The 14,467-nt window shown below is 42.7% G+C and overlaps 1 protein-coding gene across 2 annotated transcripts in view; it reads right to left on the bottom strand.

Annotated features, from left to right (window-relative positions):
- Positions 1–14,467, bottom strand: part of LOC145344221 (receptor-type tyrosine-protein phosphatase beta-like) — a 112,925-nt gene that overhangs the window by 13,489 nt on the left and 84,969 nt on the right. For both annotated transcript variants that reach the window (XM_080191201.1, XM_080191202.1), the window contains 9 exons: positions 13,626–13,892; positions 10,716–11,000; positions 7,580–7,858; positions 4,368–4,517; positions 3,071–3,314; positions 2,870–2,967; positions 2,278–2,383; positions 527–601; positions 400–417 (listed from right to left, as the gene is read on the bottom strand). In XM_080191201.1, coding sequence (XP_080047327.1) covers positions 400–417; positions 527–601; positions 2,278–2,383; positions 2,870–2,967; positions 3,071–3,314; positions 4,368–4,517; positions 7,580–7,858; positions 10,716–11,000; positions 13,626–13,892 — 1,522 coding nt within the window. The remainder of the gene's footprint in view (positions 1–399; positions 418–526; positions 602–2,277; positions 2,384–2,869; positions 2,968–3,070; positions 3,315–4,367; positions 4,518–7,579; positions 7,859–10,715; positions 11,001–13,625; positions 13,893–14,467) is intronic.

Raw genomic sequence — 14,467 nt, 5'->3', positions numbered from 1 at the left:
AAGAGTAGATTTATGAGAAACAACCACAGTTTCAAAGCTAGCATAATTAAGGACCCCACACACCCTGGACATTCTCTCTTCCACCTTCTTCCATTGGGAAAAAGATACAAAAGTCTGAGGTCACGTACCAACCAACTCAAGAACAGCTTTTTCCCTGCTGCCATCAGACTTTTGAATGGACCTATCTCGCATTAAGTTAATCTTTCTCTACACTCTAGCTATGACTGTAACACTACATTCTGCACTCTTTCCTTTCCTATGGTATGCTTTGTCTGTATAGTGCGCAAGAAACATTACTTTTCATTGTATACTAATACATGTGACAATAATAAATCAAATCAAAATCAAAAATTTCAGTAAGAGATTCACATGTCCAAGATAAGTATTATCAACACAAACCTGGAAGTTGGAGGTTGCCTGAAAAATAAAAGAAAAATGGAGTTGCAGTGAACAAATTTTCATCAAAAATTCCTGACTTGAAGAAAGAAAGTTAATGCAGTGAAACTGTTGACCAGAAGGTTCTTACCTTCCCTGCATAAGAGGGACATTAACAGATGACGGCCTGTCTTTTGGCTTTGATACTGGTCTAGATTCAACATTCCTACAATCACAAACACACCAAAGGAGAACATAAGAATTTTTAGGAAATGGACAAATTATGTTAACCCAACAAACCTCTCCCACTTTACATCCTTTCCTCATGTATCACAGCTTGGTATGGCTTCTGCTCTGACCAAGAAACCTACAAAGGCTTGTGAGTGTAGCCCAGCCCATCACATAAACCAGCTTCCCATCCATTAATTCTGTCGACACTTCCCACTGCCTTAGAAAAGCAGCCAGCATAATCAAGGACCCCAGATGTTCTCTCTTCCACCTTCTTCCGTCGGGATAGAGATACAAAAGTCTGGGATCACGCACTAACTGATTCAAGAACAGCTTCTTCCCTGCTGTCATCAGACTTTTTGAATAGACTTACCATATGTTAAGCTGATCTTTCGCTGCACCCTAGCTATAACTGTAACACTATATTCTGCATCCTCTCCTTTCTTCTCCCCCATATATGCTATGAATGGTATGTTTCGTCTGTATAGCGTGCAGGAAACAATACTTTTCACTATATATCAATACATGTGACAATAATAAATCGAATCAAATCTCTAAGCTTGAGATCACCTGAAACTGAATCACTGAATTGTCACTGTGTAGTAGGAGGCCATTTGTCTGCACAGGTCTCCAGATGAGCACCATGGCTTAGTGGCATTCCCCTGACAATTATTTCCACTCAAATAACCATCTAATGTCCTCTCAACTGCCTTGATTGAACCTGTCTCCACCACACTTCTAGGCAGTGCATTCTAGAGACCAACCACGCATCGTATGAAAAAGTTATTTCTCACATCATGTTTGCTTTGTCTACAAATCGTTTTAAACCTGTGCCCTCTCGTTCCTGATCCTTTTACAACACAATTGGCTGAATGGCCTCCTTTGGTGCTCGAATAATTATTTGATTTTGACGCAAGTTGTGCTAAAAGAGTGTTAGAGATAAACATTAATATCATGGAATCCTACCATGCTGCAATCGACTGCAGCCAAGAGATTCTTTGACGCTGGTGTTGGACTCAGGTAGACACAGTAAGAAGTCTCACAGCTTCAGGTTAAAGTCCAACAGGTTTATTTGCAATCACGAGCTTTCAGAGCACTGCTCTTTCATCAGGTGAGATTCTTCATGGCTGCTCTGACCCTGTTGCCATTACTTTGCCAGAGGTGCAATGGAAATTTTGTTTTTTTTATTCACTCGTGGGACATGGGTATCGCTGGCTGGCCAGAATTTAGTGCCCATCTATAGTTGCCTGAAGGCAGCTGAGACTCAAGCACATCTGGTGTTACATGTAGGCCAGACCAGGTAGGGACGGCATATTTCCTTCCCTGAAGGACATTAGTGAACCAGATGGGTATTTCTGACAATTCATGGGCATAAATAGATTCTTAATTCTAGATTTTTTTTGTTGAATTCAAATTCCACTATCTGCCGGGGTAGGATTCAAACCCGGGTCCCCAGAACATTAGCTGAGTTTCTGGATTAGCAGTCAAGCGATAATACCACTAAGCCATCGCCTCCCTTACCATTTCCACCGCTTGAACAGCAATGTAAAGCCAGTGGAGCCAGGAGCAGCTCCGAGGATCTCCATGGCTTGGTTCAAGGCACAAGGAGCTTCACTAATTCAAGTGGATCAACATGAAAAGCCAACTTTGTCAGAAAACGGCCAAAGTACTCACGCTGGCTTCACTTTTCTCCTGCAAACGATTATAGCCATGACTGAAATGAGGACAACAATGAGGAACACACCAGCACTCGCTCCTTCTATAACACCCAGGAGAGGTTCTAAAGGCAGGATGCAAAGAAATTGTTACCCATTTTGATACAGCTTGAAGTTTATTTAATACTGTCACAAGTAGGCTTACATTAACACTGCAATGTAGTTACTGTGAAAATCCTCCTAGTTGCCACACTCCGACGCCCGTTCGGGTACACTGAGGGAGGACTTAGCATGGACAATGCACCTAACTAGCAGCCTTTCAGATTGTGGGAGGAAACCAGAGCGCTCGGAGGAAACCCACGCAAACACCGGGAGAACGTGCACACAGACAGTGACCCAAGCTGGGATTTGAACCCAGGTCCCTAGCACTGTGAGGCAGCAGTTGCTAACCACTGTGCCACCATGCCCACCCCCCCCACCCCCCCCCAACTCCCCATGCGATTTAAAATCCATATCAATATGTGTTGAGTATCTAATGGGGATCTGCTGTATTCGCGAGAGATAAGTTTGACCCCTCAGATGATGAGTGGTTCGCATCAGCAAGAACTTACCTGCCTCCGTGGTTATAGGTAGGGAGAAAAAGGTGTCTGAAAACAAAGGATTGCTCATATCTTCGTCAAATAGCTGAGTAAAGGCACGCACACTGATTCTGGAAGAGTAATCCATGTGTTAGGTTTTGCACAGTTGTGAAATTTTCAGAAAACCTTTGTTAGAACATGCAGGAAGGAGCCAGTTCTACTGTGAGGTCTGACCTGTATGAAGTCCTGGATTTCAAAGGACCATCGCAGAATCTCTTCTGATCCTTCCCACATTTCCCTCCCAGCCTGTCCATCTGCGCTCCAACCTTTATTTCAAAGGTTTGCAATGTGCCGTCAGGATTTTCTGCGCATTTGCTCGAAAAGTAATTTGTTTGATAGTTTTGGACCGAGTTGTTCTGTTTGTATTCCAGATAAGATGGTAATGGGTGCTGTTTCTCTGGCTTCCTATTTTCAGTATCTAGGAATAGAAGCAGATAGTCACATTTAAATAAAGTGCATCATATCACTTCAGTAAAACAAAAACCCTTATCTGTGTAGCTCTGGCGACGAGGATGGTCACCAGAGCTTCTTTAGAGATCCCAAGCTTTCTGCAGTGTCATTCCAGATTTGCTGTTTTGTCCCCCAGTATACAATCTCTTTCTCAGCTTTCTACACCCGTATATACATCCTTATATACACATATGTATTTGCTGGTGGTGAGTTATCTGGGTCCATTTGTGTTCCAAAATTACTGGATGATTCTTTCATCTTAAATATGTAGCACTCCAGCAACCCATAAAAACACCGAAACTCTACCATACCACCCGAAATTGGAGCAGCTGAGAGGCCAACAATGAAATCTCCATTGATCTCGGGCAAGAATTTCATCTCGTCTGAGTGAGACTGTAAGATCCTGCCCGTTGCATGGAATCAATGTTATACTACAATCACTCACCCAGATTCCCAATGTAAATGTGTATTTTCAGCTGTCATTAGTCTGCAGCTCTCTATTTGAATGGAGTAACTGGGAAGGCGGACAGTTAATTGGTTCCTATGTTTCTGCAAGGCTGACACTCGCTGGAGGTTTGGATGTTAAAACCATGTAGAGAAGGCTGCGGTGGCACAGTGGCTCAATGGTTAGCACTGCTGCCTCACAGCACCGGGGCCCCAGGTTTGATTCCCGGCTTGGGTCACCGTCTGCATGCAGTTTGCACATTCTTCACGTGTCTGCATGGGTTTCCTGCAGGTGCTCCAGTCTCAAAGATGTGTGGGTTTGATGGATTGGCCAAGTTAAATTGCCCCTTAGTGTCAGCGCGGCTAGCTACAGTAAATGCATGGGATAATGGGGATAGGGCCTGGTTAGTGCAGACTCGATGGGCCAAATGGCCTCCTTTTGCACTCTATGATTTCCTGATCTTTGCTCCTGGTGTATTAGTGCGCCTTTGTCAGATTGCCTTGTGCCTTTCTCGGAATTATGTAAATCTTCACCAACATTAGTTTAACGGCACAAACCATGTCAATTAATGCTTACCTTCTGCTTCACACACTATGACAGTAAAGTACTTTATGGCTCCATTGATATCACTGAACCAACTGCAATTAAAATTGAAATGTATCGTGGATTTGGTAATGGTGACCGCTTTGTCATCAACACGGATATGTGAAGGTGGAGCTGGTGGACCTGAGGGAAAAATTCATTTAGTTAACTTTTGTTGTAAAATTTACGTTTGTACAGTATAATATGAATCAACCATGATGCCAAGCTACTTCGTCATGTTTTGCTCATTAAGTTATCCGAGCTATTAAGCAGCTTGGAGCCAGTTATGCCAAATGAAAGATTAACAATACAATTGAAAGGTTCCATTGCTGAACTTTTCGCAAATAACTGTGAATTCGCCGCTACATATAATTTTAAATGGAAACAATTGAAATATATCCTTGAGGGAAGTCATCACATTTATTCAATGATATGTGAGAGCTCTTTCTATCAAACTCAGTTATGCTTTCCCTGCGAGATGTCACAGGTACCCCAGTGTAAAATTTCAACCAAAATGAGGTATCCTAAATTGGACAATAATTGAAGACTAATTTGATAACACTTTAAAAAATGGTTGATAAATCATGGTGTCATGTGTTGAGAAAGGCAAAGCAATGATGTCCTCAGAAAAGGAGATAATTTTTCCGGGGCTGCAGTTTGTAAGTTAAGGCGATGAAGCGGTGTAAAAGTTGAAGTACTGGGCCCAGTATTACCAATAGCGGGCCAGATAACCCAGGGCTGGAGGGCCTTGTGCTGAGCCCCATAAGGGCCACCATCCACCATATTCTGGGATTCAGGCCCAAAGCTGCTTCATGAAATAAAAGTTCTCTCGCCTATTGAACCCATTCAATAAAATGTAAATCCCCTCAGATGGTCAATGTTCTAAAAACAAACACACATACTGGTCTGCTTCTAGGAGTGCCCATTGAGATAAAAGATGGTTTGCTTCCCCTCCAGTTCAATGGGTTCTGGGACAGTCGATCTGCAGACTTTGTCAGATGTGGGATAGGTGGCACTCGAATTTTCAAGCCCTCATCTATGTTGGAAACAAGGCAGGAGGGATGTAAAAATGTCAAGTGGGACCCAACTCCAGAATTCAGGACCCCATTCCCATTCTGTTGGATCATTAATATGGTGTGAGTGGCAAATTAGATTGTGAAAATATATATAATCTCCGAGTGCACACTCACCAACACCCACCCTGTGGCGGGCGAGGTGGTAAAATTCTGATCCATATTTCTCAGGATCCACAATGCTGCCTTCCTGTCACTAATTACCAGAACAATTCCAATTCTCTCACAGATCACTAGCTTCACTAAATTGGCACTGCCACTTGGTTTCTCCGAACACCAGTCCCCTGGCTGCACCAAGCTATAAATAATTTCCAGGGCTTCTCCTGGGCCTGTGTGCTGCAATAATTTGTTTTGTGTATTTTGAAATTCAGCCAAACATTCCCAATGGGGCCAGCTACCAAAGACATCTTGGAAGGTATCAATAATGGGCACCACTGAAACTGAAACACCAGGTGGCCTTTTTAGAAGTAATAGTTGAAGTTTCATTTCCATTTCAAAGCAGATTTTTTGCCAGTCCTTTGCAGGGGGTGACTATTTCAGAACACCCCTCCACCCCCTTCCCCTGCTATTTTCCTGGAGTTTTGGTCCTGTTTTGATAGGAGACGTGGACCACAGCACACCAGAGAAACTATGAACCACAAGGGAATCTATTCCCAAGTGGACAATGAAATTTCTTTTCCTGAAATTGTTAAATTGACAAGTTTTGAAATACAAAAAAAAATTTCAGTGAATTCTGCATTGTAAGATGGATGTGTTTTTACTGCAATGATTGATAAGAGGATTATGTCTCACAAAGATAATGTGATTACTATTATGTAAGTTTTGACATGCATTATAGTAGTTGTCCCAATGGAGAAATTGCCATGACACATTCAAAACTGTAGAAAAATGTGCTACAAGATTCTTCTCTCATGTTTTGGATTAAAATCTAAATATCACTGATCTTCAGCTTTGAAAATAATTGCTCTGCTTTTGAACATTAAAAAAAACGATGAGACAACTATATTCCATTGATTGACAAAGAAATCTGCTTTGAAATGGAAATGAAACTTTCTGAAAGGCCACTGTTTCAGATTCAATGGAGTCCATTATTGACACCTCCCAAGATTTCTTTGGTAACTGGGGCAATTGGGAAAGTTTGGCTGAGTTTCAAAATATACAGAACAAATTATTGCAGCACATGGGCCCAGGAGAAGCCCTGGAAATTATTTATAGCTTGGTGCAGCCAGGAGACTGGTGTTCGGAGAAATTTAGGGGCAGTGCCAGTTTAGTGAAGCTAGCGAAAGAGCTGGAATTGTTCTGGTAATTAGTGACAGGAGTGCAGCATTGCGAATCCTGGGAAACATGGGTTGGAATTTTACCACTTCACCTGTTACAGGAATAGGGTGAGCGAGTGGTGGACAATGGAAAGGTCCATTTGCCTCAGGCAGGACATTATGGTTTTGAAATGAACGAGGCCATAAAATCCTGCGCACAGTCTCAGGAGGAATAATTGAAAAGTTGGACATTAAGCAGTTGTTGACGCATGATTGGCTTTTGATGAAATTCAGAGGTTTAATCTTCAAAAGTGAAGAGTTGAAATTCCTTCTGATAGACCCAGAATTTAAATGAGGTATCGTGACTCATAGCAATTTGACGTCTGAGTGGGTTGCTGAGAAATCCACGGAATCTATCTTGGTAGCATCTGCCATTTAATGTGTAGTATGGTACATTTTGCTTATTAATTCATATTTACCTCATGTTAATCCTGAGCGGTAGAATATAAGATAGATTTTGTAGATTGTTTTACTTTTCTGAATTAGTAGTTTATTTTGTATGTTACAAATCATGGAATCCTGTGGCTCAATTCTCCTTGTGGGTAACTGGGACTTCAAATACCATCCATTTGAAACAAAAGGTTACTGGTTCCTAACTGGATTGTAACAAACATTGCACTTAGAGATTGGAATTCTCCAGCCGTTCACACCAGTGGGATTCTCTGGTTCCGCTGCACTGAATGAATACTTGGCTGAACTCCAAATTCTCCACCTTTGTTTGCAGCAGCAGCAGGGCTAGAATGGCCTGAGAATACTGGCCACAATGTTTTAAGCAAAATAGACAACAGATTAAGAATCCACAATAGGGGATACTTACTATCAATCATGGTAATAACACTGTCCTCAACAGCATCGCTGGTCATTTTATCAGAGATAACTTTTATAGCTACTAAATATTTCTTGTCTGGCTCCAGTTCCCTGATGATGTATTGAACTGATTCCTTTTCAATTCTTCGTGAGTATACCAATTCTTTTTTGTCCAAGTGGTAACATTTAACATCGTAGCCGTCATAGTCCGAGTCAGGGTGTGTCCAGGAGCAGGAGACTGCAGTGGAACTCTGGGGTCGACACCGGATATGTTGTATTTTGTCAGGTCCTGTAATGTTACAAACAACCGTAGAAACAATTGCAATGTCGAAAGGCAGAAGGATCGACACTAATATCAGTTTTAAAACAGGCGGAGAAACACTTTCACTCTAAAGGCTGCCTTGGCTGAATCTATCATGCTGACCTGGCACTTAAATGCAACTGAAAGTCTCAGGATTTGTAGAGATTCAACATCTGCGGGGGGGCATGGTGGCACAGTGCTTAGCACTGCTGCCTCAGAGCACCAGGGATCCCGGGTTCGATCCCCGGCTTTGGTCAATGTCTGTGTTGATTCTTGCACGTTCTCCCCGTGTCTGTGAGGGTTTCCTCCCACAGTCTAAAGATATGCTAGTTAGAATTTAGCCGTGTACCTGGACAGGCACCGGAGTGTAGCGACTAGGGAATTTTCATAGTAATTTAATTACAGTGTGAATATAAGCTTACTTCTGTGTAACAAAATAAACTTTACTTTAACATTGTCCTGTTGGTTTCTCATATTGACTCTGTGTGAGGTTCAATTTGTCTAAAGCTTCTTGCCCTCAATTTATCAGGCTCTCAATCGCGTTTATCTACTGGCTCCTTTTGCCCCAATGTCACAATTTCAAAACATTGATCTTTATTCGCAAATTTCTTCTATCTCCCGCCTTCACCTCCTACTCTGCGTCAGTTCAGCCCATTGTACCTCCTCCCGCCTCTTCCTAGCCAGCACTGCAGTCAGGTTCCTCAACCACTGTGGCCCTGAGTTCCAGAAATTTCTTCCCAAAAACCTTCCTGCCCACTGAACTGTTCTGCTTCAACTTTCAAAACAGCCGTCAGAGCCGACCTCTGTGATAATGCATGTTGTGAATCTTCCCAATTCCTTTTTGTTACTCGTTCCACTTTCTGTGAGGCGCCTTGCCAAGGCTTTGCTATTGTGAATGCACTGCTAAAGTGCAGCTGTTGTTGCACATTATAACCTAACTGTCTAAAAACTCCATTAATTTTACAGGAACATGAATTAATTTTCATTTACTTGCAATGGTATTTACTACACACTTGTTTCCATTTCTATATCTTTGTCTGACGCCTCAATATAGTTCCTTTTGTTCTGCTCTTTTATGCGTGTGTACTTTTGAAAATGCATTAATGTCATAGCCCATTTAATATCACAGATTTGGTGACATATTTAGGTCGGCGGTAAGAGGGTTTAACCTGTTGTCTCAATTCAGGCTCAGCTGAGTATTTTGAGATTACTTGATTTGGAGAACCAATACATAAATCTTTAAGCCAGCTTTCAGTAATCCAACAAACCTTATTCCTGGGAAGATTTAACCTAAACCTCTTTACACTGCAGTAATCCAACAATTCATCAACCAGCGAAGAAAAAAAGAATGGTGCAACAAGTTTTAAAATTATAATAATGAAACTTGGGCTTATATTCTAATCATCATATTGGAAGAAAGATGCGTTAAATAGTCTTACGTTGGAGTGTGGGAACAGCAATAGGCCATTTCACCCCTCAATCCTGTTCCTCAGTTTTAAATGAGCTCGTACACTATAGTGTTATACCATGCCAGCTGGGGCTGATTCTGTCCCCAACTGATTAAGATTATGAGATGCATGGACAGAGTGGATAGTCAGAAGCTTTCTCCCGGGGTGGTAGAGTCAATTACTAGGGGGCATAGTTTTATGATGCGAGGCGCAAGGAGATATATGAGGCAAGTTTTTTATTCCCACAGAGGGTGGTGGGTGCCTGGAACTCGCCGCTGTGGGGAGGTCGTGGAGGCAAATATGATAGTGACTTTTAAGGGGCATCTTGACAAATTCATGAATAGGATGGGAATAGAGGGATGCGGTCCTAGAAGGGTAGGGGATTTTAGTTCAGTCGGGCAGCATGGTCAGTGCAGAGTTGGAGGGCCGAACGGCCTGTTTCTCTGCTGTAATTTTCTTTATTCAAGGCGTTGGGACTAGGCGTGGTAATTCCATCTGAATTATGCATTCCTTTTTAATTGAGAAGAACTAACGTATTGTTGAATCATAGAATCCCTACAGTGCAGGAGGAGGCTATTCAGCCCATTGAGTTTGCATTGGGAACAATCCCACCCAGGCCCTATCCAAGTACGTCCACCTATTTACTCTCCTAGTCCCCCTGACAGTAAGGGTCAATTTACCATGGCCAATCAACTTAACCTGCACATCCTTAGACTGTGGGGGGAACCCATGCAGATACGGGGAGAATGTGCAGACTCCACATAGACACTGACCTGAGGCTGGAATTGAACCCGGATCCCTGGTGCTTGTGAGGCAGCAGTACTAACCACAGTGCTGTCACGAGAGCTGCCTAGGCTGAAGCCAGGCATTTTGGTATAACACAAGGACTAAAGCTAGATCTTTTCTGGTCTGTATAGTGTACTAGTAAATAGTGTACTTAGTCAGTAATCCATTGCAGGGGGTTCTGAATCATATAATCCCTACAGTACGGAAGGAAGCCATTGCATCTGTCCTGGCCACAATCCCAACCAGGCCCTATCCCCATTGCCCACATTTATCTTGCTAATCCCCCTGACACTAGGGTCAAATTAGCATGGCCAATCCATCTAACGTGCACATCTTTGAACTGTAGGAGGAAACCCGGGGCATCCGGAGGAAGCCCACACAGATATGGGGAAAATGTGCCAACTCCACACAGGCAGTGGCCCGAGGCTGGAATTGAACCCGGGACCCTGGTGCTTTGAAGCAGCAGTGCTAATCACTGCGCCTCGGTGCCGCCCAAACTCACAATTGTATTTTTAACATACATATTCCTCTGCAACTTAAAGTAATAGCTCTGCAGTTCAATAATATTTTATTCTGAATAACGTTTCAAATTATGTTGTGTTATCACTTACTTGTTCTTATATGAGCCTGAACAGGTTCACTGAAGGATTTCAGTGAATTCCCACTGACAGTCCGTACACTGAAAGAGTAGAGACGGCCAGGGTGAAGTTTCTGAATGATCCGTCCTTTGGATTTCACAGTGTTGTACGGGTTAAAAACAACAACTCTAGAATCTTTCGGAGTCCACTGCAGCTCAAAGTCATCATAATCTGTCCAATCTGGAGGACCCAGCCATGTGATGACCAAGGAAGTGTTTGTAACATCCGCAAAAGATACCGATCCGGGAGGTTTTGGTGCTTTGAGAGAATTAGAGATTAACAATAAAAATTAGGCCAAAATATTCAGCAACTGACCACAGAGCTCATTAAGAATACTTGCATAGCAGCGCAGCATAGTCAAGGATCCCACGCACCCCAGACATGCTCTCTTCCAGCTTCCTCTGTTGGGAAAAAGATACAAAGGTCTGAGATCATGGGTGGGGTTTTATGGCCTCATTTGTCAGTGGACCTTCCCATTGTCCTTCCCTTTGTCCGCTCCGATTCCCTGGTTGGGGCGGTAAAATTCTGGTGCATGTGCCAACCAACTCTTTTGTGACTTTTAAGGGGCATCTGGACAAACACATAAATAGGATGGGAATGGAGGGATATGATCCTCGGAAGGGTAGGGGGTTTTAGTTCAGATGGACAGCATGGTCGGTCCAAGCTTGGAGGGCCAAACGGCCTATTCCTGTGCTTTAATCTTCTTTGTTCTTTGACTCAAGAACAGCTTCTTCCCGGCTGCCATCAGACCTTTGAATGGGCCCACCTTATATTAAGTTGATCTTCCTGTGGCTGTAACACTATCCCTCTCCTTTCCTTCTCCTCTATACTCTATGAACAGTATGCTTTTTCTGTATAGTATGCAAGTAACAATACTATACACCTATATATGTGACAATAACAAATCAAATATATTAAATGTAAACTTTCACTGCCTGTGCTTACCTCGAACTTCTTCCTATCAGGGTCAATTAGTTTAGGTTTTCTTATCAAGCTCCAAGAAGGATTTGCTGTGTGACTAAACAACACTAGCTTTTATATAATGGTCAAGAAAATCCACAGGCATTGCTTTATTGGTTGCTCCCGACTGCAGCCGCTAGCTTAGACCTGGCTGAATTTGCAGGGTTAGGGTGTGGGGTTGGAGACTTTCAGCAACTCAGGTCACCTAGGTTAAGGGATAATTAATCTGGAACTGATGTTGGAAAAATATGCTAACCTTCATTAGGTTTAATTTCTGTCTCAGCAGTAGCATGTCAAAGTTTACCAGGGTAATGAATACCAACGACCCTACAGATCTGGGTATTAGCCTTTCAGACTTTTTCTAAGCGCAAAAGCACAGGTTATTAAGTTATTAAATACATCATTATACCAAAGTCCTCGCTCCTTTTTTCAAAAGCTGTAATTTACCACCACAGTGTGTGTGCATATTCTGCAATGGATTCAGTCTTCCTTGTTAATTTACTTTCTGAATGCAATGATTTTTTTACCCATTTTCTAGCCGAGAAGCCAATTTTCTCCATATAAAGCTATGATTAGAGTTCAAAAATATCTCGCTACCTGAGGCTGTGACATCTGTTTCTCGGCTCTTAATTTTAAAAGAAAACTTTTCTTTCAAATTGGATTAAAAACAGATTTTTGCTTTTGTAACATATTCCAAATTTGCCGATGCCCTGAACCGTACTACAAATTGAGGTTTTTTCAATGCAATGAAGTACAGTTTATTAGTTACAAGTAAGGCTTACATTAACACTGCGGTGAAGCTACTGTGAAATTCCCCTAGTCGCCTCACTCCGGCGCTTGTTCGGGACGATGCACCTAACCAGCACGTCTTTCAGACTGTGGGAGGAAACCTACGCAGACAACGTGCAAACTCCACACAAACAGTGACCCAAGCCGGGAATCGAACCGGGTACCTGGCGCTGTGAGGCACCAGTGCTAACCACTGTGCCACCGTTCCACCCACTGTCACTTTGAATCTCACAGCCCTCTCAATGATGGTGGTTTGCGTGGATTCAACTGGAAGTCTTCATCCTTTTTGATCTGACTTTTGACAGATTGATTTTGAACAAAAGTACTGAACCAAAATAAGGGTGACTGTGTTCAATTCAAATCAAATCCTGAAAGAACTGACCCTCCATCAGTGTGAAAAAATGAACAGTAACACTTCTCAATGGATGACAATAAAATCAGTACTTGGGAAGATTTTCTTTGAATTCCTTGCACTGAATTTACCCTCAAGTGTCCCTGGGTTTTGGATGAATCACACTGAGATTATAGACTGCTTTGTGTCAGCTGGGAGGAAAACCAAAATTTGCCATTCTGAAAGAGTGATCAAAGCGACACCACATTTATACTGACAGGAGTATTCTAACCATGTAGCATACAAAGGTATTATGCTAAATTGGAGTGTCGTTTTAAGGCTACAGAGTCTTGTTGCTGTAACTACTCTGGTGCCAGTTGGCTATTAATTGCTATTGCGGAGAAACAAGTGCCTTGCAAGAAGCAGGGATGCAAACGTGGGGAGAACTTGCAGACTCCACACGGATTCGAACCTGGGTCCCTGGTGCTGTGAGGTAGCAGTGCTAACCAGAATACCACCGAGCTGCCCCATTGGAAACATTGGAGGTAATTTTAAACATCATTGTTGCTGATAGTGAACCAGCCATCTGTTTACACATATCTGGCTTTCCAGCGGGAGTGAGACCGTGCCAATTCAGATACAATCACCTCTGGCTCCTTCCCCATTTGGGTTAATACATTTTCACATGCAGCGAAGTGTAATCACAGTTTATTCATGATACCATCTGAGCTCCATCTATGAGAGATACACTGGCTACGGATATTTAAAAAGCATTAAACATGAAAACATCAATCGGGGTTTACCTGTTCTTCCCTCTGCAGAAACTTCATTGCTCAATTCTCCACTCTGTGTTACTATCACTATCCGATAAATCCTACCAGGGATCAAGCCCAGAAAACTGTATGCCTTCAACTCTTTGCTTCCAGATTTGTTGCTTTGCACAGTGCCATTTGGATTATAAAGTGACATGTTGTAGGAATCAAACTCTCCCACAGCTGGAATCCACGTGAATAACAAGCTGTCAGTCTGGTTAGTGTTCATCCATTGCAGACGCGTAACCTTAGCTGGAACTAAACAAACAAAATTACACTTGGACGATTTAATAAAACAAGAGAATATAAACAAAGGTTTGCAAAAGTATGTCTACATGTATCAATGCCACAGTGCACAAGGTTGCAGACCAAGTGCTGGTATGTGGGATTAGAATAGATGTGGAGATGCCAGCGTTGGACTGGGATGGGCACAGTAAGACGTCTTACAATGCCAGCTTAAAGTCCAACAGGTTTGTTTGGAATCACAAACTTTCGGAGCGCTACTCCTTCATCAGGTGAGCGAATGAGAATTAATGCTTGATGGTTATCATAGACAGGATGGGCTGAAGGGCCTCTTTCTATGCAGTAAAACTCTATGACTGGAATGTTACGGCCATTCACGTCCGTGAGATTTTCCCATCCCGCTGCAGTGAATGGAGATTGGGCTGGGTACCAAGTTCTCCAACCTCGCTGCAGTGGGAACACAGCCGGTGAGATCGTGCCCTTTGGCTCTTTGGGCAGAATTTTCCGGTCTCGGAATCATAATGGGTGGGACATGGTGCATGTTGACCTCGAGCGGGATTTTACGGTCTTGAGGTGAGTGTGGCTGGAAA

This window comes from Carcharhinus amblyrhynchos, chromosome 6, assembly GCF_965287045.1.
Source record: "Carcharhinus amblyrhynchos chromosome 6, sCarAmb.v2.hapA, whole genome shotgun sequence".
NCBI lineage: Eukaryota > Metazoa > Chordata > Chondrichthyes > Carcharhiniformes > Carcharhinidae > Carcharhinus > Carcharhinus amblyrhynchos.
This window is presented reverse-complemented; position numbering and strand designations above follow the sequence as displayed.